A 25,263-nucleotide genomic window follows, 5' to 3' on the forward strand; every position below is an offset into this window, starting at 1 on the left:
TATCTGAATCGCTCCCACTGCCCTCTAGTCCTTCACTCTCACTTTCCTCATCCACAAATCTTTCATCCTCGCTCAAATTAATGGGGATATCGTCGCTTTCTCGGTCTGAATCGCTCTCGCTGCTGGTGGCCATGATTGTAAACAATGTGCAGATGTGAGGAGCTCCACAACCTGTGACGTCACGCTACTCGTCTGCTACTTCCGGTACAGGCAAGGCTTTTTTATCAGCGACCAAAAGTTGCAAACTTTATCGTCGATGTTCTCTACTAAATCCTTTCAGCAAAAATATGGCAATATCGCGAAATGATCAAGTATGACACATAGAATGGACCTGCTATCCCCGTTTAAATAAGAAAATCGCATTTCAGTAGGCCTTTAATGTACTCCCAACTATTTTTTTATTATTTTTATTTTTTATAACTCCTCAGCGATTCTCTCCTTGGTGTGGTGTTGTCTTCTTGGTACTCGTTTTGATTTAGCAAGATGGGCTAACTTGTCCAAAATCGCTAAGAAGTGACTAGTAGTGGACTGTGCAGCAAGCGACGGGGAGGGCTCCGCCTTCCCAAAAATGTTGCGCCCTGCAGCACAAAATGACTGCCGGCGGGACACAAACAGAATGAATGAGACATATTTGGCTCAATCTAAAAGTTTGCAAATGGAGGGGTTGCACTGTATAAGGTAAAAACAGTAAAAACAATAAAAGTACACTTCGAACATGCAAGAACACACCATTTACATACAAAAACGAAGATTCCACATTCAGTGGAAAACTACAAACGCATTATTGTAGACCACCACAATGTATCCCACCTGCCACCCCGCAATTGTGTACAACACTGCAAACTGTAAAAATTCCATTTACATACTTGCCAGCCTTGAGACCTCCAAATTTGGAGGGGAGGGTGGGGTTTGAGGTGGGCGGGGTCGGGGTTGAACTCACGACTACTCAGGACCTTCGTATTGTGAGGCAGACCCCTCTACCTCCGTGCTGCCCTCATATAGAACATGCTATACGTTTACCAAACAATCTGTCACTCCTAATCGCTAAATGAATGAGCTAAATAATATTATTTGATATTTTACGGTAATGTGTTAATAATTTCACACATAAGTCGCTCCTGAGTATAAGTCGCACCCGCGGCCAAACTATGAAAAAAACTGCGACTTATAGTCCGAAAAATACGGTATATGTATATAATATAATATATATATATATATATATATAGTAAATTATATATGTATAATATAATATTTATATATATATACATATACACACATATATACACATTCACACAGTACGTGTATATATTAGTGTTGTCCCGATACCAATATTTTGGTACCGGTACCAAAATGTATTTCGATTCTTTTAACAAAAAATCTTAGGGTACATTGAACATATGTTTCTTATTGCAAGTTTGTCCTTAAATAAAATAGTGAACATACAAGACAACTTGTCTTTTAGTAGTAAGTAAACAAACAAAGGCTCCTAATTTAGCTGCTGACATATGCAGTAACATATTGTGTCATTTTCCATTCTATTATTTTGTCAACATTATTTAGGACAAGTGGTAGAAAATGAATTATTAATCTACTTGTTCATTTACTGTTAATATCTGCTTACTTTCTCTTTAAGCATGTTCTATCTACACTTCTGTTAAAATGTAATAATCACTTATTCTTCTGTTGTTTGATACTTTACATTAGATTTGGATGATACCACAAATTTGGGTATCAATCCGATACTAAGTCGTTACAGGATCATACATTGGTCATATTCAAAGTCCTCATGTGTCCAGGGACATATTTCCTGAGTTTATAAACATAATATACCAACAAAAAAAAAAGAAGATGTTGTGATGTCAAAAAATATCGATGTAATCACAGTAGTATCGACTAGACACACTCCTGTACTTGGTATTATTAAAGTGGATGTTAGGTGTAGATCCACCAATGGCGTTTGTTTACATTCTTTTCAGAGGCGGTATAGTACCGAATATGATTCATTAGTATCGCAGTACTATACTAATACTGCTATACCGTAAAACCCTAATATATATACATATTTTCGATTTATAACACATGTTCCTGTATTTAAATGGGACAATGGCCAATATACCAATTCAGCACACACAGTGCAGTTATACACAATATAGAATAAAACTTCATATGACCATTTCAGTCATATATTATTTAGAGATGTCTGATATTATCGGCCGATAAATGCGTTAAAATGTAATATCGGAAATTATCGGTATCGGTTTTTTTTTTAATTATCGGTATCGTTTTTTTTTTGTTTTTTGTTTTTTTTATTAAATCAACATAAAAAACACAAGATACACTTACAATTAGTGCACCAACCCCAAAAAAACCTCCCTCCCCCATTTACACTCATTCACACTCATTCACACAAAAGGGTTGTTTCTTTATATTATTAATATTCTGGTTCCTACATTATATATCAATATATATCAATACAGTCTGCAAGGGATACAGTCCGTAAGCACACATGATTGTGCGTGCTGCTGGTCCACTAATAGTACTAACCTTTAACAGTTAATTTTACTCATTTTCATTCATTACTAGTTTCTATGTAACTGTTTTTATATTGTTTTACTTTCTTTTTTATTCAAGAAAATGTTTTTAATTTATTTATCTTATTTTATACATTTTTTTTAAAAGTACCTTATCTTCACCATACCTGGTTGTCCAAATTAGGCATGTGAAGTGAAGTGAATTATATTTATATAGCGCTTTTTTTCGAGTGACTCAGAACGCTTTACATACTGAAACCCAATATCTAAGTTACATTTAAACCAGTGTGGGTGGCACTGGGAGCAGGTGGGTAAAGTGTCTTGCCCAAGGACACAACGGCAGTGACTAGGATGGCGGAAGCTGGGATCGAACCTGGAACCCTCAAGTTGCTGGCACGGCCACTCTACCAACCGAGCTATACCGCCCCAAAGCGTAATAATGTGTTAATTCCACGACTGCATATATCGGTTGATATCGGTATCGGTTGATATCGGTATCGGTAATTAAAGAGTTGGACAATATCGGAATATCGGATATCGGCAAAAAGCCATTATCGGACATCCCTAATATTATTGAACATTTGAAAAAAAAAAAAAAAAAAAGCTTAATTTGAGCTAAAATAATAACACAGTAAGGTTAGTGTGAAAAGTACTTATTTATATATACATGCAGTGCTGGTCTTGTTGTTAATATAGTTTTTGAGATGTTCTGCAATAACCTTAATTAAAATTGTATCAAGACAACTTCAAAGATGCGTGATACTTTATTTTTTCTTTCTTTAGTTTATTTCGAACATGAACACACTTACATCATAATACATCACACAATTTCATATCATTTCATTTTACATCATGCCCGAAAAGGAGTAGGAAGAAGCAAAGCTTATTTAATCCTACCCCTTTCTCACTTCAAGCGTTTACAAATATATAGAATCATTTACTGACCTTTTATATAATAAAATAACATCTATGAATTAGTATACAACAGTTTTGTAATATGTAATTAATTAATTAATTCAGTCATTATTAACATACTGAGATACTTTCAACCTTATTTTCAATAAGGTTGAAAGTATTTCTCATAATTCTTCTTTTTTGTACTCTGCAAGCACTATTATTTTGAACAACCTCTTAAACTGGATCATATCAGTACAATTTTTAACTTCTTTACTTAATCCATTCCATAATTTAATTCCACATACTGATATGCTAAAAGTTCTAAGTGTTGTACGTGCATTTTAATGTTTTAAATTATTTTTTCCTCTAAGGTTATATTTCTCCTCATTAGTTGAGAAGAATTGTTGTACATTCTTTGGTAGCAGGTTATAGTTTGCTTTGTACATCATTTTAGCTGTTTGCAATTTTACCAAATCACCAAACTTTAATATTTCTGACTTAATAAATAAAGGGTTTGTGTGTTCTCTATATCCAACATTATGTATTATTCTAACTGATCTTTTTTGTAACACGGTTAGCGAATGTAGCGCACATTTGTAGTTATTTCCCCATATTTCTGCACAATAACTCAGATATGGTAACACTAGCGAGCAGTAGAGAATATGTAGTGATTTTTGGCCCAGGACATATTTTGCTTTATTCATTATTGAAATGTTTTTTGCCACCTTATGTTGTATGTTTTGTATATGAGATTTCCAGTTCATTTGATCATCTATTAATACTCCCAAAAATCTAGTTTCTTTTACCCTTTCTATGTCTACTTCGTCTATTTGTATTTGTGTATGATGCTCTTTTCTACTATTACCAAATAGCATTATTTTAGTTTTACTGAGATTCAAAGATAGTCTGTTTTTGTCAAACCATCTTTTTAATTTGTTCATTTCTTCTGTTATTATTTGTATTATCTTCTGTGTGCTCTCTCCTGAACAGAAAGCAGTTGTGTCGTCTGCAAATAAAACCAACTTTAAGTCCTTCGTAACCTTACAAATGTCGTTTATATAAAGATTGAACAATCTTGGTCCCAGTATTGACCCCTGGGGTACACCACAGGATATATCTAGCCGTGTTGACATATTTTCACCCATATTTACATATTGCTTCCTGTTGGTTAAATAACTTCTTACCCAATTCAATACCAAACCTCTGATGCCATATCGTTCTAATTTTCGTATTAAAATATCATGATTAATTGTGTCAAATGCTTTTGTTAAGTCCATGAATACTGCGGCCGCACATTCTTTACCATCTATTGCATACTAATTGACGAAATTGACTGCAATTTTAGTCGACTAAAACAAAATCAATTTTAATGACTAAAATATGACTAAACCGATATTAAAAACTGCTGCCAAAATGAACACTGGCAATCCTCTGCTGCAACATGAATAAAGTATGGACATTATAGTTGTATTCTACTTTAAAGGGGAACATTATCACAATTTCAGAATGGTTAAAACCATTAAAAATCAGTTCCGAGTGGCTTATTATATTTTTCGAAGTTTTTTTCAAAATTTTACCCATCACGCAATATCCCTAAAAAAAGCTTTAAAATGCCTGATTTTAATCATCTTTTAAAACACCCGTCCATTTTCCTGTGACGTCACATAGTGATGCCAACACAAACAAACATGGCGGAAAGAACAGCAAGCTATAGCGACATTAGCTCGGATTCAGACTCGGATTTCAGCGGCTTAAGCGATTCAACAGATTACGCATGTATTGAAACGGATGGTTGTAGTGTGGAGGCAAGTAGCGAAAACGAAATTGAAGAAGAAACTGAAACTATTGAGCCATATCGGTTTGAACCGTATGCAAGCGAAACCGACGAAAACGACACGACAGCCAGCGACACGGGAGAAAGCGAGGACGAATTTGGCGATCGTCTTCTAACCATCGATTGGTATGTGTTTGTTTGGCATTAAAGGAAACTAACAACTATGAACTAGGTTTACAGCATATGAAATACATTTGGCAACAATATGCACTTTGAGAGTGCAGACAGCCCAGTTTTCATCAATTAATATATTCTGTAGACATACCCTCATCCGCGCTCTTTCCTGAAAGCTGATCTCTCCAGTTTTGGAGTTGATGTCAGCAGGCCAGGGAAGCTAGGGTCGATAGGGGGTTTAGCTCGCTCGTCTGCGGGAACAAACTTCCGCCATTGCTTGCCGTGCTACCGAGGACCTTTGTCCCTGAATTGCTCACACACTCCGGCAGATTCAATGGGGGTCTGGCGGCAGATTTCTTTGACTTTATCGTTGGAAATGCATCAGCTTTGAGTGGCGCAGGATATCCACACATTCTTGCCATCTCTGTCGTAGCATAGCTTTCGTCGGTAAAGTGTGCGGAACAAACGTCCAATTTCTTGCCACTTTCGCATCTTTGGGCCACTGGTGCAACTTGAATCCGTCCCTGTTCGTGTTGTTACACCCTCCGACAACACACCGACGAGGCATGATGTCTCCAAGGTACGGAAAACAGTCGAAAAAACTGAAAATAACAGAGCTGATTTGACTCGGTGTTTGAGAAAATGTCGGATTGCTTCCCGATGTGACGCCACGTTGTGACGTCATCGCTCCGAGAGCGAATATTAGAAAGGCGTTTAATTCGCCTAAATTCACCCATTTAGAGTTCGGAAATCGGTTAAAAAAATATATGGTCTTTTTTCTGCAACATCAAGGTATATATTGACGCTTACATAGGTCTGGTGATAATGTTCCCCTTTAAAGCTCCACCCTTGGCTTTCTTTCTTCAGGTCAAGATGATGAACCTCTGAGGTTCCAGATGCCCGGGGTCCCCCCCCCCACCCCAGCCCGTGCTTGTGTATGAGAATGGATGGGCCCTAAACGTGAACCCCGACAGAAAAAAAACAGTTATTATCCACAGCGAGATTGTTACCATTCGTCACACGTGAGAGATGAAAGTTGCCGCCAGCCGAGGGAAGGAACCGCTCCAGCGCCTTAACGCAGATCAATAGACGCTTCCATTTTGCCGTCTCTGGTCTACGCTCCAAAAAAGTAATTATACAGAAGAAATGTTGACAATCAATAGAGCAGTCAGCTGAGGTTAAGGTCTGCTGTGCTCGCCGATGGAGGATCCTCCGTCAGCTGTCAGTGAGGCCCCCCCTCATGTGAACACAGACCAGAACAAAAGGCACGTTTTGTCTTTTCTTTCTCTTTAAACACAACTTGGATATGTTGCTATAATTAGCACCTGAGAAGCAGCGGGCAAACAAATGCTGCGAAGAAAAGCACTTTGGATCAAAGTTCACCTGACTCAGCAATCAAGGCAGCAACTTTTAACGTTGCACAATTCACAACTCAAACAGAAAATGTAAAATGTTACACAAATACCAAGGATTAACTGTTACGACCGGGTCGCATGGTGATGCGGGGTTTGTTCTCCCCGGATGAAAATGGACGAAACTGGACAGGACTTGCAGGTAAGGACATGATTTAATGGTAAATTAACACAAAACAGGTACAAAACAGAAAATAAACCGACGGAATAAGGTGCCGATCGCACCTGAAGCTAATGCTACTACTTAGCACAGACTAGGGATCACTAGCAGGGGCTAGGAGACAAGCAAAACTAACGCAACAGTAGCGTGGCGCAAATAAAGAAGCCAGACTGACTGACTGGCAAAGGCAGTCTTAAATAATGTCAGTGATTACAAACAGGTGCGCGTCCGGAACACAAGAGGCGGGTGAAACTAATAAGTAGCCACGGTAACTAAACTCCAGGAACTTAAGGAGTCCAAAACAAACAGAATACACAAAACATGATCCGGACCAGGGATCATGACATTAAAGGCCTACTGAAACCCACTACTACCGACCACGCAGTCTGATAGTTTATACATCAATGATGAAATCTTAACATTGCAACACATGCCAATACGGCCGGGTTAGCTTACTAAAGTGCAATTTTAAATTTCGCGCGGAATATCCTGCTGAAAACGTCTCGGTATGATGACGTCAGCACGTGACGTCACGGATTGTAAAGGACATTTTGGGACAGCATGGTGGCCAGCTATTAAGTCGTCTGTTTTCATCGCAACATTCCACAGTATTCTGGACATCTGTGTTGGTGAATCTTTTGCAATTTGTTCAATGAACAATGGAGACAGCAAAGAAGAAAGCTGTAGATGGGAAGCGGTGTATTGCGGCCGACTTCAGCAACACAAACACGGCCGGTGTTTCATTGTTTACATTCCCGGAAGATGACAGTCAATCTTTACCATTGGCCTATGGAGAACTGGGACAACAGAGACTCTTACCAGGAGGACTTTGAGTTGGATGCGCAGACAGGGTACCGTGAGTACGCTTCCAAACATTTGATCGCTTGCCCGTACGTGCGTGTTGCTATGTGCATGTCACGTACGTAACTTTGGGGACTTTGGGGAAATATATGTGCTGTATGCACTTTGGGGAGGTGAACGGTACTTTGGGCTGTGGGATTGAGTGTGTTGTGCAGGTGTTTGAGATGTATTGGCGGGTTATATGGACGGGAGGGGGGAGGTATTTGTTATGCGGGATTAATTTGTGGCATATTAAATATAAGCCTGGTTGTGTTGTGGCTAATAGAGTATGTATATGTCTTGTGTTTATTTACGGTTTTAGTCATTCCCAGCTAGAAATCAGGTCCCACCCGCCTCTCACAGCCTCTTCCCTATCTGAATCGCTCCCACTGCCCTCTAGTCCTTCACTCTCACTTTCCTCATCCACAAATCTTTCATCCTCGCTCAAATTAATGAGGAAATCGTCGCTTTCTCGGTCTGAATCGCTCTCGCTGCTGGTGGCCATGATTGTAAACAATGTGCAGATGTGAGGAGCTCCACAACCTGTGACGTCACGCGCATATCGTCTGCTACTTCCGGTACAGGCAAGGCTTTTTTATCAGTGACCAAAAGTTGCAAATTTTATCGTCGATGTTCTCTACTAAATCCTTTCAGCAAAAATATGGCAATATCGCGAAATGATCAAGTATGACACATAGAATGGACCTGCTATCCCCGTTTAAATAAGAAAATCGCATTTCAGTAGGCCTTTAAGTACGAATGCACAATAGTCCACCATGGGGAAAAAGAAAGATGCAAGTACACTATTGTTTGTATTCCGACAAGTGATTTCTTCCCGGAAGTGAAAACTAGTGGTGGTCAACCAAGCTAAGATGGTTATTGTACAGCAAGCAGCATGTGCACTGAGTACACAAGGGGCCTATATAGTCTTGCAAAAAGCAGATACAAGCAAAAAATCCAACGATGCAATGGTATAGATCCCTATACTTAATAAAAAAAAAAAAAAAGATTTGTCGAGTGATAAAGGATTATTTGTCGATGGAGTTCCCAGTCATATAGAACAATTTATTGCTCCAGACGTCATTCTACACGACAAAGATGAAAACTTGTAAAAGCATGGAGGTCTACAACTTCTTTGTGTGGTTGGGTCAAGGAAATTGGTATCAAGACTCTCCCCGATAAATATGCATCGTTTTTGCTCGGGTAAAGTTGCATTTCATGATGTAACTTTGCGTCTACACTCATGTTTGTTGCTGTTGCACGTGCCGATTACAAGTAGCACATTTTCCCCCAACTTCATCTAAATATAACTATAAATGTCGACATTGTGTATGAGCTGAAATATTAATTTATGATTGCTGCCTTTGGTAAAAACTAAACTATTTTAAGTTTTGCTTACATTTGTTCTCTTTTATTTAGACTCACCAAGTTGGTGCTTTTCAAAACAGTAGCAAACATGTGTTTTAAGAAATACAAATAATATCAAGATAATAATAAAAACCAAAACCAGGGAAGTTGGCACGTTATGTAAATGGTAAATAAAAACAGAATACAATGATTTGCTAATCCTTTTCAACGTATATTCGATTGAATAGACTGCAAAGACAAGATACTTAACGTTATTGTTATTTTTTGCAAATATTAGCTCATTTGGAATTTGATGCCTGCAACATGTTTCAAAAAAGCTGGCACAAGTGGCAAAAAAGACTGAGAAAGTTGAAGAATGGTCATCAAACACTTATTTCGAACATCCCACAGGTGAACAGGCTAATTGGTAACAGGTGGGTGCCATGATTGGGTATAAAAGCAGCTTCCATGAAATGCTCAGTCATTCAAAAACAAGGATGGGGCGAGGGTCACCATTTTGCGAACAAATGCCTGAGCAAATTGTTTAAGAACGACATTTCTCAATGAGCTATTGCAAGGAATTTAGCGATTTCACCATCTGTGGTCCGTAATTTCATCAAAAGGTTCAGAGAATCTGGAGAAATCACTGCACGTAAGCAGCAAGGCTGAAAACCAACATTGAATGCCCGTGACCTTCGATCCCTAAGGCGGTACTGAATCAAAAAACGACATCAGTGTGTAAAGGATATCACCACACGGGCTCAGGAACACTTTAAAAAACCATTGTCAGTAACTACAGTTGGTCTCTACATCTGTAAGTCCAAGTTAAAACTCTACTATGCAAAGCGAAAGCCATTTATCAACAACACCCAGAAATGCCGCCGGCTTTGCTGGGCCCGAGGTAATCTAAGATGGACTGATGCAAAGTAGAAAAGTGTTCTCTGGTCTGAGGAGTCCACAATACAAATTGTTTTTGGAAACTGTGGACGTCGTGTTCTCTGGAACAAAGAGGAAAAGAACCATCCAGATTGTTATAGGCGCAAAGTTGAAAAGCCAGCATCTGTGATGGTATGGGGGTGTATTAGTGCCCAAAACATGGGTAGCTTACACATCTGTGAAGGCACCATAAATGCTGAAAGGTACATACAGGTTTTGGAGCAACATATGTTGCCATCCAAGCAACGTTACCATGGACGCCCCTGCTTATTTCAGCACGACAATGCCAAGCCACGTGTTACAACAGTGTGGCTTCATAGTAAAATAGTGCCTGTAGTCCAGACCTGTCTCCCATTGAAAATGTGTGGCGCAATATGAAGCCTAAAATACGACAACGGAGACCCCCGGACTGTTGAACAACTTAAGCTGTACATCAAGCAAGAATGGGAAAGAATTCCACCTGAGAAGCTTAAAAAATATGTCTCCTCAGTTCCCAAACGTTTACTGAGTGTTGTTAAAAGGAAAGGCCATGTAACACAGTGGTAAAAATGCCCCTGTACCAACTTTTTTGCAATGTGTTGCTGCCATTAACTTCTAAGATGATGATTTTTTGCAAGATCATTAAATATCTTGTCTTTGCAGTCTATTCAATTGAATATAAGTTGAAAAGGATTTGCAAATCATTGTATTCTGTGTTTATTTATGATTTACACAACGTGCCAACTTCACTGGTTTTGGGTTTTGTAGAATCTTGCACCCTTCCGCCCTTTCTTAAGCATCTCTCGAGGAACTCTGAAACGGCTCCAACAGAGTAAAACAACGCCAGCATTAGGCATTTTTCTTGGAGAAAGGCCAAATAGCGCCTAGTACCCATTGAGAACAGACGCTGGCTTGACCACCACACATATTTAATGATCCAAGCAATATTGGATTCAGGAAGGTAGCCGTAGAAAAGTACGACGAGGGAGATGCACAACAAGAGTTTTCAATGAAGGTAAAATGTGAATTGTGAATTATATTTATATAGCGCTTTTCTCTCGTGACTCAAAGCGCTTTTACATAGTGAAACCCAATATCTAAGTTACATTTAAACCAGTGTGGGTGGCACTGGGAGCAGGTTGGTAACGTGTCTTGCTCAAGGACACAACGGCACTGACTAGGATGGCGGAAGCGAGAATCGAACCTGGAACCCTCAAGTTGCTGGCACGGCCACTCTACCAACCGAGCTATGCCGCCCCAAGTTAAATGTTCATTCATCATTTACAAACCCTGTTTCCATATGAGTTAGGAAATTGTGTAAGATGTAAATATAAACGGAATACAATGACTTGCAAATCATTTTCAACCCATATTCAGTTGAATATGCTACAAAGACAACATATTTGATGTTCAAACTGATAAAAAATTGTTTTTTTTGCAAATAATCATTAACTTTAGAATTTGATGCCAGCAACACGTGACAAAGAAGTTGGGAAAGGTGGCAATAAATACTGATAAAGTTGAGGAATGCTCATCAAACACTTATTTGGAACATTCCACAGGTGGACAGGCAAATTGGGAACAGGTGGGTGCCATGATTGGGTATAAAAGTAGATTCCATGAAAGGCTCAGTCATTCACAAACAAGGATGGGGCGAGGGTCACCACTTTGTCAACAAATGCGTGAGCAAATTGTTGAACAGTTTAAGAAAAACCTTTCTCAACCAGCTATTGCAAGGAATTTAGGGATTTCACCATCTACAGTCCGTAATATCATCAAAGGGTTCAGAGAATCTGGAGAAATCACTGCACGTAAGCAGCTAAGCCCGTGACCTTCGATCCCTCAGGCTGTACTGCATCAACAAGCGACATCAGTGTGTAAAGGATATCACCACATGGGCTCAGGAACACTTCAGAAACCCACTGTCAGTAACTACAGTTGGTCGCTACATCTGTAAGTGCAAGTTAAAACTCTCCTATGCAAGGCAAAAACTGTTTATCAACAACACCCAGAAACGCAGTCAACTTCGCTGGGCCTGAGCTCATCTAAGATGGACTGATACAAAGTGGAAAAGTGTTCTGTGGTCTGACGAGTCCACATTTCAAATTGTTTTTGGAAACTGTGGATGTCGTGTCCTCCGGACCAAAGAGGAAAAGAACCATCCGGATTGTTATAGGCGCAAAGTTGAAAAGCCAGCATCTGTGATGGTATGGGGGTGTATTAGTGCCCAAGACATGGGTAACTTACACATCTGTGAAAGTGCCATTAATGCTGAAAGGTACATACAGGTTTTGGAGCAACATATGTTGCCATCCAAGCAACATTACCATGGACGCCCCTGCTTATTTCAGCAAGACAATGCCAAGCCACGTGTTACATCAACGTGGCTTCATAGTAAAAGAGTGTGGGTACTAGACTACCCTGCCTGTAGTCCAGACCTGTCTCCCATTGAAAATGTGTGGCGCATTATGAAGCCTAAAATACCACAATGGAGACCCCCGAAAAGTTGAACAACTTAAGCTGTACATCATGCAAGAAAGGGAACGAATTCCACCTGAGAAGCTTAAAAAATGTGTCTCCTCAGTTCCCAAACGTTTACTGAGTGTTGTTAAAAGGAAAGGCCATGTTGGGTTTTTTTTAGAATTCACTTTTCGTCCGACCTTTTGGAAGATATTACTCACACAAATGGAGGTCCTACTCCGAGTGCCGGGCAGGTGTACCTAATGTTTTGTCAGTGCATGATCTGTTCAAAGGACTTCCGCACACAAGCCGCTCTCCTTCCTGCTTGCTCTCTGATGGACTCATCAGCCTTGACGTCTACTTTCACTCTGGACCAGACTCAACTTTATAATGCAGCGGTAGGTCAGAGGTCGACAGCAGCGGGGACAGGAGGGCGAGGGAAATCCCTCCTTCCACGGAGGGGGATTGAAAAAAAAAAAAAAAAGAAAAAAAAAACGCTCTGACATCCAATTTTCAACTTGATTTATCAGTGCAAAGCCAAAATTGATAGTGTGTCATTACCGAGCAGGGAGCTGTCGCGCCCAGACGTATAAAAGCCTCCTCGTTTTGATTTAGCGCGGCGGATCAATACAAGCCTATACTGTTTCAATTTGAGGGCTATTGATTTTCCTATGCCGACTCCATACTGGGGGGACATTCATCATGGAGCGTCACCTAACGCGCCACGGAGGGGACAGATCTGCTTTCGTCTTCACTCGGGTCACATGACCAGGCAGCAGTACAAAGCCAGCTTGTTTCTACGTGATGACTTTTTTTTTTTTTGGTCGGAAGACAGAACACCTGCAGATGTTTGCCATGCTAGACTGGAAAGATCAATACGACCAAAAACCTCTTTGTTTATCATTCATCAGAGAAATGATAAATATCCCGGGGAAGTACTTAAGAGTGGAAGGCACCGGAATATCAGTGCATTAGGGTGAAAATAAACATTTACAGCTAAGCTTTCTGCTTCTCCCCCCCCCCCCACACACACTCACGCACGCACACTCTCTCTTGTATTTGTTACCTTCTTGAGACCTGAGAAAAATGCCTACCTGTGTAGGACCAGCCTTTCTAGATATATAAAGATTTGTATTGACAACATTAATAATATATACATACTATGCAAATATAAAAAAAGCTTGTTGTGAAAAATGAGTTGGAATTTCACGAGAAAAAAGTCACAATTTCACAAGAAAAACTCAGAATATCGGCAGTATTATAGTAAAAGTCGGAATTGTACTCAAGGGAAGACAAAATTGTACAAGAAAAACTGAACATTTGTGCAATATTATGATACAAGTTGGAATTTTCCTCAATAACAGTCGCAATTTTAACAGAAAAGTGTAACATTTTGGCAATTTTATGAAGAGAGTCGTAATTTTACTCGACAAAAGTCACAATTTCATAAGAAAACTTAAACATTTTGGCAATATTATAAGAATAATCGGAATTTTACTTGGCAAAATTATGGCAAAGGTCATCATTTTACTCAAAAAATGTCACTATTTTACAAGATCATAAAAAAAAATTGGCAATATTGTGCTACAAGTCAAAATTTTATATGACCAATGTCACCATTTTGCATTAAAAAGTAATAATTTTACATTCAAAAGTAATAATTTTACGAGAAAATATTGCAATATTACAGAAACAGAAAGAATATGAGAAATTGTTCCCAATTGTATAAGAAAAAAAGTTGACACATTGTGAGATAAAAATGGCTTTTTGTAAATTTTTTGGGGAGGGGGAATTTTTTGTTTGCAATTCAAGTTATTACAGTATGTCTCTATATACTGTACATATTTAATTTTTTTAAATTAATTTTGGCCAGAGGTGGCACATTTCAATGTCTTACACACACTTGTTATTTCATATGTTGACCAGAGGGGGAGCACTTTTAAAACCGACACACAGTCAATTGGAAAAATCCCTCCATTTTGGGTCCACCCTAATTTTGATAGATTTCACCATAAATGAGACATTCTCTATTAGATGCAATGGTTTTCCGTATTGGGACCATGATTTATGTCATGACTTGTTCACCGGTCCTCATATGGAAGGTACATTTTCTTGTTGATGTCTCAAGAAAGGTAGAAATACAAGAACACACACACACACACACACACACACACAAACACACACACATACACGCACAGTCTCGCTTGTATTTGTTACCTTCTTGAGACCTCCGAAAAATGCCTACCTGTGTAGGACCAGCCTTTCTAGATATATAAAGATTTGTATTTACAACATTGATAATATATACATACTATGCAAATATAAAAAAAGCTTGTTGTGAAAAATGAGTAGGAATTTCACAAGAAAAAAGTCACAATTTCACAAGAAAAACTCAGAATATTGGCAGTATTATAGTAAAAGTCGGAATTGTACTCTAGGGAAGACAAAATTGTACAAGAAAAACTGAACATTTGTGCAATGTTATGATAAAAGTTGGAATTTTCCTCAATAACAGTCGCAATTTTAAAAGAAAAGTTTAACATTTTGGCAATTTTATGAAAAAAGTCGTAATTTTACTCGACAAAAGTCACCATTTCATAAGAAAACGTTAACATTTTGGCAATATTATAATAATAATCTGAATTTTACTTGGCAAAATTATGACAGTCATAATTTTACTCAAAAAATGTCACTATTTTACAAGATCATAAAAAAATTGGCAATATTGTGATACAAGTCAAAATTTTATATGACCAATGTCACCATTTTGCATTAAAAAGTAATAATTTTACATTCAAAAGTAATAATTTTACGAGAAAATATTGCAATATTACAGAAACAGAAAGAATATGAGAAATTGTTCCAATTGTATAAGAAAACAAGTTGACACATTGTGAGATAAAAATTGCTTTTTGTAAAAAATTTTTGGGGGGAATTTTTTGTTTGTAATTCAAGTTATTACAGTATGTCTCTATATACTGTACATATTTATTTAATTTTTTTAAAATTAATTTTGGCCAGAGGTGGCGCATTTCAATGTCTTACACACACTTGTTATTTCATATGTTGACCAGAGGGGGAGCACTTTTAAAACCAACACACAGTCAATTGGAGAAATCCCTCCTTTTTGGGTCCACCCTGATTTTGATAGATTTCACCACAAATGAGACATTCTCTATTAGATGCAATGGTTTTCCGTATTGGGACCATGATTTCGGTCCTGACTTGTCCACCGGTCCTCATATGGAAGGTACATTTTCTTGTTGATGTCTCAAGAAAGGTAGAAATACAAGAACACACACACACACACACACACACACACACACACACACACACACACACACACACACACACACACACACACACACACACACACACACACACACACACACACACACACACACACACACACAGCAGACATCCACTTCAACATGCTGGAGGGCTTTTCTATTCTACAAGAGCAGCATAAATGGGAAAGTTAATGTAGCATTGAATAAGACTGAGCTGCGACGTCCCCCCGAGCGCCAGTGTGGGGCAGCGGCGAGGGGGGACGGCATATTGCGTCATTTTTCTTCAACAGCAGTTTGCCATTAAATTTGAATTTGTTGCGAGTTTTGCGGTGTCATTTACAACGCGGCCGTGCTCCACCGGCTCTGACGGAGAGAAAGCGAGAGAGGAACTCCATAAATATTTGAACGTGAACTCCGACTGAAGGCTCATGCGAGTGTTTGCGGCACAATAAACATATCGGGTTCGCGTTCCGATTCTGATTAGGACATAAAATGTAACTTGAACAACTTAAATTACCTAAACCAGACAGCGTTGATACAAACTAGAGGCCAATTTACCAGTAGTATCATGTCCTTGTGTTATGAAGTGATGGTCCTTTAGTGCATATACAATCACATTACCGTGAAACTGCAAAGACTGAAGGCGAAGGTCAATTTGACAATAAATGTACTTCAGTCCATTGATCAAACAATTACTGGTTTGGATCATTTTGATTAGTACAGCAGGTGTGTCCAGACCTTTTCCACTGAGGGCCGTACACTGAAAAATGTTGATACTTTTCATTTTCAAAACCAATACAACATATGTTTCCTCCACTTTTGGTCCCGTTGTTCTGTCGAATTTCGCTGCTTCCTCGGAAAAAGATAAACGTAGCGCAAAACGGTGATTAAAACGAAAACGTAAGTTATACCATTTTTTGCATCAATGTCAACTTCCTGACGCTGTATTTGTCAACATACAGTGTGTATACACACACACACATATATATATTAGAGATGTCCGATAATATCGGAAATTATCGGTATCGTTTTATTTTACTATCGGTATCGTTTTTTGTTGTTGTTTTTTTTTAATTTAATCAACATAAAAAACACAAGATACACTTACAATTAGTGCACCAACCCAAAAAACCTTCCTCCCCCATTTACACTCATTCACACAAAAGGGTTGTTTCTTTCTGTTATTAATATTCTGGTTCCTACATTATATATCAATATATATCAATACAGTCTGCAAGGGATACAGTCCGTAAGCACACATGATTGTGCGTGCTGCTGGTCCACTAATAGTACTAACCTTTAACAGTTAATTTTACTCATTTTCATTAATTACTAATTTCTATGTAACTGTTTTTATATTGTTTTACTTTCTTTTTTATTCAAGAAAATGTTTTTAATTTATTTATCTTATTTTTAATTTTTTTTAAAGTACCTTATCTTCACCATACCTGGTTGTCCAAATTAATAATGTGTTAATTCCACGACTGTATATATCGGTTGATATCGGTATCGGTAATTAAAGAGTTGGACAATATCGGAATATCGGATATCGGCAAAAAGCCATTATCGGACATCCCTATTATATATATATATATATATATATATATATATATATATATATATGTATGTGTGGGAAAAAATCACAAGACTATTTCATCTCTACAGGCCTGTTTCATGAGGGGGGGTACCCTCAATCGTCAGGAGATTTTAATGGGAGCATTCGCATACCATGGTTTATATAGGGCACAGAGTGGGTGGGTACAGGCTGGCCTAGGGGCGTGGTGATTGGCTCATGTGTTACCTAGGAGGTGTTTCCGTCTATGGCGGCATGCTGTTACAATTTCGCTGCGCTTGTTGAGGGATGACAGGTCTGGACGGTAAATAATAAACAGTTTCTCTTTCAAGCATAGGTTGCATCTTTTATTACCACTATTGTAAGGTGTGCTGGATGCAAGAATTTGCCATGTTATTGAATATTCAACATTATTGTCTTTGAGGTCCCAAATGTGTTTGCTGAGTTCTGTGGTATTTCGCAGGTTTTTGTTCCTGAAAGAAGCCTTGTGATTGTTCCATCTGGTTTTGAATTCTCCCTCGGTTAATCCTACATAAGTGTCGGATGTGTTAATGTCCTTGCGTATTACCTTAGATTGGTAGACAACTGATGTTTGTAAGCACCCCCCGTTGAGAGGGCAATCAGGTTTCTTTCGACAATTACATCCTTTGTTGGTTTTGGAGTCGTTCTGTCTGAGGGCCGACGGCTCATTTGCAATTGTTTTGTTGTGGTTTGAGATGATTTGTCGTATATTGTTCATGCAGCTGTAGCTCAATTTAATGTTGTTCTTGTTGAATACTTTTCTTAGGATGTTGTCTTTGGGAAAGTGTTTGTCAATCAGATTGAGGAATTTGTGTCCAATGTTCGTTGAGACGTTTTTGCTGTATGGGGGGTTGTACCAGATGATGTCGTTCCGTTTTCTGTTCTTTTTTGGCTGGTTTCCTGGCGTGGGTTCATAGGTGAGGGTGAAATTGTATCCGCTTTCATCAAGGGCTTTTTGGTACGGGGGGGTTGCTTGGTCAAATTCAGCTTTGCTAGATGACAGCATCGATAGCCTTTTATTGATTCCGGTAGGTATTCTTTTCGTGGTGGTGGGTGGGTGGTTGCTGTCATGGTGCACGTATTGGAGTGTTGTGTTGGGTTTCGTGAATGGTTGGTAGCTGTTATTTCTCAGGTTGAAAGTGACGTCAAGGAAGTTGACGGTTTGCTTGTTGGCTTCAATCGTGATCCGTAGGCCGTTCTCTTTGAAAATTTGGCATATGCGCTTCTTGGTATTCTCGCTGCTCCTTGGCGATATATATATATATATATATATATATATATATATATAAATATATATTTACACAGGACTGTCTCAGAAAATTTGAATATTGTGATAAAGTTCTTTATTTTCTGTAATGCAATTAAAAAAAAAAAAGTCATACATTCTGGATTCATTACACATCAAATGAAATATTGCAAACCTTTTGTCGTTTTGACATTGCTGATTATGGCATACTGCTTAAGAAAACTCAAAAATCGTATCTCAAAAAATATGAATACTTCCTCAGACCAAGTAAAAAAAAAAAAAGATTTATAACAGCAAAACAAAAACAAACATTTGAAAATGTCAATTCATGCTCTCAGTACTTGGTTGGGAATCCTTTTGCACGGATTACTGCATCAATGCGGCGTGGCATGGAGGAAATCTGCCTGTGGCATTGCTGAGGTGTTACGGATGCCCAGGATGCTTCCATAGCGGCCTTTAGCTCATTTGCATTATTGGGTCTGGTGTCTTTCAGCTTCTTCTTCACAATACCCCACAAATTCTCTATGGGGTTCAGGTCAGGGGAGTTGGCAGGCCAATGGAGGACAGTAATGCCATGGTCAGTACACCAGTTACTGGTGGTTTTGGCACTGCGGGCAGGTGCCAGATCATGCTGGAAAATGAAATCATCATCTCCATAGAGCTTTTCAACAGATGGAAGCATGTAGTGCTCAAAAATCTCTTGGTACACAGGTGCATTGACTCTGGACTTGATGAAACACAGTGGACCAACACCAGCAGCTGACATGGCTCCCCAAACCATTGCTGACTGTGGGAACTTCACACTGGATTTCGAGCAACTTGGATTTCGCTCCTCTCCAGCCTTCCTCCAGACTCTAGCGCCTTGACTTCCAAATGAAATACAAAACTTGCTTTCGTCTGAAAACAGGACTCTGGACCACTCTGCAACTGTCCAGTGCTTCTTTTCCATAGCCCAAGTCAGACGCTTCTAGAGATTTTAGAGCACTACATGCTTCCATCTGTTGAAAAGCTCTATGGAGATGATTTCATTTTCTAGCATGATCTGGCACCTGCACACAGTGCCAAAACCCCCAGTAACTGGTGTACTGACCATGGCATTACTGTCCTCGATTGGCCTGCCAACTCCCCTGACCTGAATTTGTGGGGTATTGTGAAGAAGAAGCTGAAAGACACCAGACCCAATAATGCAAATGAGCTAAAGGCCGCTATTGAAGCATCCTGGGCATCCATAACACCTCAGCAATGCCACAGGCTGATTGCCTCCATGCCACGCCGCATTGATGCAGTAATCCGTGCAAAAGGATTTCCAACCAAGTACTGAGTGCATTAATTGACATTTTCAAATGTTTGATTTTGTTTTGCGGTTATAAATCTTTTTTTTTAACTTGGTCTGAGGAAATATTCTAATTTTTTGAGATAGGATTTTTGACTTTTCTTAAGCTGTATGCCATAATCAGCAATATTAAAATAATAAAAGGCTTGCAATATTTCAGTTGATGTGTAATGAATCCAGAATGTATGACATTTTTGTTTTTTTAATTGCATTACAGAAAATAAAGAACTTTATCACAATATTCTAATTTTCTGAGACAGTCCTGTATACACACACACACAAATCAGTGTTTTCTAACCATACTTGGGCTGCGAACGCTCTCTACAGCAGGGGTCCCCAAACTGCGGCCCGCCAGCATCCAAAATCCGGCCCGCGGGAAGTCCCAAGTTAAAAAAATAAATATTATTACTTTTATTTATTTTTTTAAATATGTACTTTCTAATCCATTTTGTATTGCTTGTTACTCTCGGTGTCTCCTCGCTGCTCATTGTCTAAAAATGCATTTCAATCTTTAACGTGACATCATCGCGCTCTATATATATATATATATATATATATATATATATATATGTATATATATATATATATATATACACCAAGTCAAAAAGTTTGGGGACCCCTGCTCTAAATATCTGTTCCTCAGCTGTGTTCCATATGGGCCACAGCGGTACTCAGTTGTAATACACCTTTCCACCACTTGTGGCAGTAATGACAATATCAAACAAACAGAAGTTTGGAGCTGAAGTCATCAAAAAGTTTCTTAAAGGGGAACTGCACTTTTTTGTGTGAATTTTGCATATAGTTCACAATCTTTAAGAGACAAGAATACAAGGTTCAGTTTTTTTTTGCAGTCTAATTTGTAAAAACCGGTTTGTTCTCGGTGGCTAGCAATGCAGCTAATGGAAGCAATCAGCTCTACCTCTAAATCACTTTAAAAATGCATTCAAAAACCGTCACAATACTTAATTTAGGTTCCGTAATCTGTATAATAACCAAGCTGTAGCGACATTGTTATTGTAAGAGCTAACACTAAGGAACTAAAAGGTTTTGAAGGCTCCAACGGGGACTCCCATTCGCCACATCTTTCAAGCGTTTATTATCTATAACAGGGGTCGGCAACCCGCGGCTCTAGAGCCGCATGCGGCTCTTTAGCGCCGCCCTAGTGGCTCTCTGGAGCTTTTTCAGAAATGAATGAAAAATGGAAAAAGATGAGGGGAAAAACATCAATTTTTTTGTTTTAATATGGTTTCTGTAGGAGGACAAACATGACACAAACCCCCCTAATTGTTATAAAGCACACTGTTTATATTAAACATGCTTCACTGATTCGAGTATTTGGCGAGCGCCGTTTTGTCCTACTAATTTTGGCGGTCCTTGAACTCACTGTAGTTTGTTTACATGTATAACTTTCTCCGACTTTCTAGGACGTGTTTTATGCCACTTCTTTTTCTGTCTCATTTTGTCCACCAAACTTTTAACGTTGTGCATGAAAGGTGAGTTTTGTTGATGTTATTGACTTGTTGGAGTGCTAATCAGACATATTTGGTCACTGCATGACTGCAAGCTAATCGATGCTAACATGCTATTTAGGCTAGCTATATGTACATATTGCATCATAATGCCTCATTTGTAGCTATATTTGAGGTCATTTAGTTTCCTTTAAGTCCTCTTAATTCAATTTATATGGCTTTTAATTTTTTGCGGCTCCAGACAGATTTTTTTTTTTGTATTTTTGGTCCAATATGGCTCTTTCAACATTTTGGGTTGCCGACCCCTGATCTATAAAATACTAGAAGTGTGTTCTTGTCTTTAATGATTGTGGCAAAATTCCCCCAAAATTGCAGTTCCCCTTTATTTGCAATTTAATTTTATGAACAGTTTATTCAAGAAACATATTATTTTTAATTGAGTTAAAATGTGTTCATTTTAGCACCACATAATTGTAATTTATTGTTCATCCGTTCTTTCATCCGTTTTGCAGTATATTAGTATTTATTTTGTAATCAGCCTGACCTAAGCCTTGATGATAATCTTTAACACATGCTTGCATATCATTTGACAAGGTTTTTACTGTTAAACCTTAAGTAGGTTAGATATAATTATTGCATAATCATTCAAATCAAGAGTAAGATTACTAATGCAGTGTTAATATTTGAGTGGAAAAGTTGGGCCCCAAGGTCAAGAACCCCTGGTCTACATAATTTACTGGTCAGACGATTCAATGAAAGAAACATATTCTAATATCACTACTTACCAGGCACGCAAGGCAGCTTTTTTTAAAGAATATTTTGTTCAAGAAAAATATTTCCAATTTTTGCGTTTGTGCGCGTGCATGCGCATGAGTTGGGGAGCAGACAACAACAGAACACTGGGACCCAAAAATGGGTATCGGTGTTAAAAATAAGTCAGTTTACGTGGCCTACCACTTGGTTGCTGAGTTGCTGTTGTTCCCATACTCTTCCATTTTCTTATAATAAAGCTGACTTTGGAATATTTAGGAGCGAGGAAATTTCACGACTGGATTTGTTGCACAGGTGGCATCCTATGACAGTTCCACGCTGGAAATCACAGAGCGGCCCATTCTTTCACAAATGTTTGTAGAAACAGTCTCCATGCCTAAGTGCTTGATTTTATACACCTGTGGCCGGGCCAAGTGATTAGGACACCTGATTCTGATCATTTGGACGGGTGGCCAAATACTTTTGGCAATATAAGTGTATGACTGACGCCATATAATAATAATAATGGATTAGATTTATACAGCGCTTCTCAGAGAACTGAGAACCCATCATTCATTCACTCTGCATTCACACAATCATGGGGGTAAGCTGTGTGTAACGCACACACATGGCCCAACAATGACTTCAGAGGGGGGGAATCATTTGGATCTTTTTTGTGTTTGAAGCTAAATTAACGAGTAAAAACTAGAGATGTTCGATAATGGCTTTTTTGCCGATATTCGATATTGTCCAACTCTTAACTACCGAATCCGATATCAACCGATACCGATATATATAGTCGTGGAATTAACACATTATTATGCCTAATTGTGTTGTGATGCCCCGCTGGATGCATTAAACAATGTAACAAGGGGGTTGCGGGGGGTGTATATTGTAGCATCCCGGAAGAGTAAGTGCTGCAAGGGGTTCTGGGTATTTGTTCCGTTGTGTTTATGTTGTGTTACGGTGCGGATTCATCCATCCATCCATTTTCTACCGCCTTCGGGGTCGCGGGGGGCGCTGGAGCCTATCTCAGCTACAATCGGGCAGAAGGCGGTGTACACCCTGGACAAGTCGCCACCTCATCGCAGGGCCAACACAGATAGACAAACAACATTCACACTCACATTCACACACTAGGGCCAATTTAGTGTTGCCAATCAACCTATCCCCAGGTGCATGTCTTTGGAGGTGGGAGGCAGCCGGAGTACCCGGAGGGAACCCACGCAGTCACGGGGAGAACATGCAAACTCCACACAGAAAGATCCCGAGCCCGGGATTGAACCCAAGACTACTCAGGACCTTCGTATTGTGAGGCAGATGCACTAACCCCTCTCCCACCGTGCTGCCCCTACGGTGCGGATGTTCTCCCTAAATGTGTTTGTCATTCTTGTTTGGTGTGGGTTCACAGTGTGGCGCATATTTGTAACAGTGTTAAAGTTGTTTTACGGCCACCCTCAGTGTGACCTGTATGGCTGTTGACCAAATATGATTTGCATTCACTTGTGTGTGTGAAGAGCCGTAGATAATATGTGACTGGGCCGGTACGCAAAGGCAGTGCCTTTAAGGTTTATTGGCGCTCTGTACTTCTCCCTACGTCCGTGCACACCGCGGCATTTTAAAAAGTCATACATTTTACTTTTTGAAACCGATACCGATAATTTCCGATATTACATTTTAAAGCATTTATCGGCCGATAATATCGGCAGTCCGATATTATCGGACATCTCTAGTAAAAACTACACATTTTTAACTTTAGAGGCATCAAAACCCAAAATGCGAACAGGACAGGGACAAGACGTGAAACATTTTTGCTGTAAAACTCCACCAAAAAATGAAGACGTACAGCGCTGATAACGTAAGGATAAATCAGTTTGTCCAGAAAGGACCGTCTTTCCTTGATCTTTCCCCTCGGCTGCCTGGAGCCGGAGAAGTGGATCCAGCGCTTATTCTAACAGGACCCACGGGGGTTGGGGTGGGGGTCGAGTCTGAAACTACCACCAGGTGCTGGTGTGTGTTGCCGAGCAGGTCAACGAATGCCTGGACAGAATCCCCCCCCCCAACCCCCCCTTCAAGGCAAACTGTGGGATGAGCGGCCAATCAGGCGCCCCCGTGGGGATAAGGCTGACCCGCACTGTAATTGCGTTTGCTGACCTCGCCGTCGACCCTCTCGGATTGTGGGAAAACGACATTAACGAGCAGCTTCGCCTTATAACTGAGTTTCAGCTAACTTCTGGTGGGCGGTGGAAGGCTCACCTCGGGCCCAGCATCCCCCAGGCGCCGTGCTTGTTGGTGAGGATGTTGACGATCTTCTGCCTCAGCTGATTGGCCGTCACGTGGTCTCTGTGCTTGGCGGCGCCGACCAGGTGGTCGCACATCTTCTCCTCCTCTTTCCTCTCAGCGGCGTACTGCCCGCAGTTGGACTGGTTCAATGACACAGAGAGAGAAGAAACACAGTATTTATTGCTTTTTAAAAACAAATAAACTTATGCGGAAAGCCAGGTCTGACAGCGGTGATAACGAAGAGCTGCGTGGTATTTGTCACGCTGACGGATGTCCCGGCTTCAGTCAACACACTTGAGTGCGTGGCGATATTAGCGGACAGCCCGGAGATATATTCCGCCTCCCTCGGAGGAGCGCAGTAAATCACGGCGGGCGCGTGAAGGCAGTCCGAGGACAGATGAGGCTCCCTGCTAGGCGGCGTGGACGCGGCTATTAGACGAGGGAGGAGAATGCTATAATAGAGCCACAAGGACCATCAGCTGTCAGGGATGGGAGAGCGCTACATATCACTCCTCTATTGTGCTGTACTGCAAGCGGGAAATAAATAAGACGGCATATTTGCTCGGCGGCACACTCTAGGAACTCTCCCTGCAACTATGGAACCTTGCTTCTTTATGCTAAATGTTGCAAAAGAACAAAATCAACGACCATACGACCGGACTTGGTATCACACTGAAATAATGTTCAGTTCGGTTTCAGTTTATTTGGAACATGCATCACACATTTCCAGTTGTTGCACGTCCGAAAAGGAGTAGGAAAAAGCAGAGCTTATTTAATCCTATCCCTTT

General features: G+C 39.7%; 1 protein-coding gene across 4 annotated transcripts in view; it reads right to left on the reverse strand.

Moving 5' to 3' along the window:
* Nucleotides 1–25,263, reverse strand: part of LOC133614516 (neurobeachin-like) — a 726,573-nt gene that overhangs the window by 332,354 nt on the left and 368,956 nt on the right. For all 4 annotated transcript variants that reach the window (XM_061972518.1, XM_061972517.1, XM_061972519.1 and 1 more), the window contains one exon: nucleotides 24,449–24,615. In XM_061972518.1, coding sequence (XP_061828502.1) covers nucleotides 24,449–24,615 — 167 coding nt within the window. The remainder of the gene's footprint in view (nucleotides 1–24,448; nucleotides 24,616–25,263) is intronic.

Source organism: Nerophis lumbriciformis, linkage group LG17 (assembly GCF_033978685.3).
Source record: "Nerophis lumbriciformis linkage group LG17, RoL_Nlum_v2.1, whole genome shotgun sequence".
In the NCBI taxonomy this organism is placed as follows: domain Eukaryota; kingdom Metazoa; phylum Chordata; class Actinopteri; order Syngnathiformes; family Syngnathidae; genus Nerophis; species Nerophis lumbriciformis.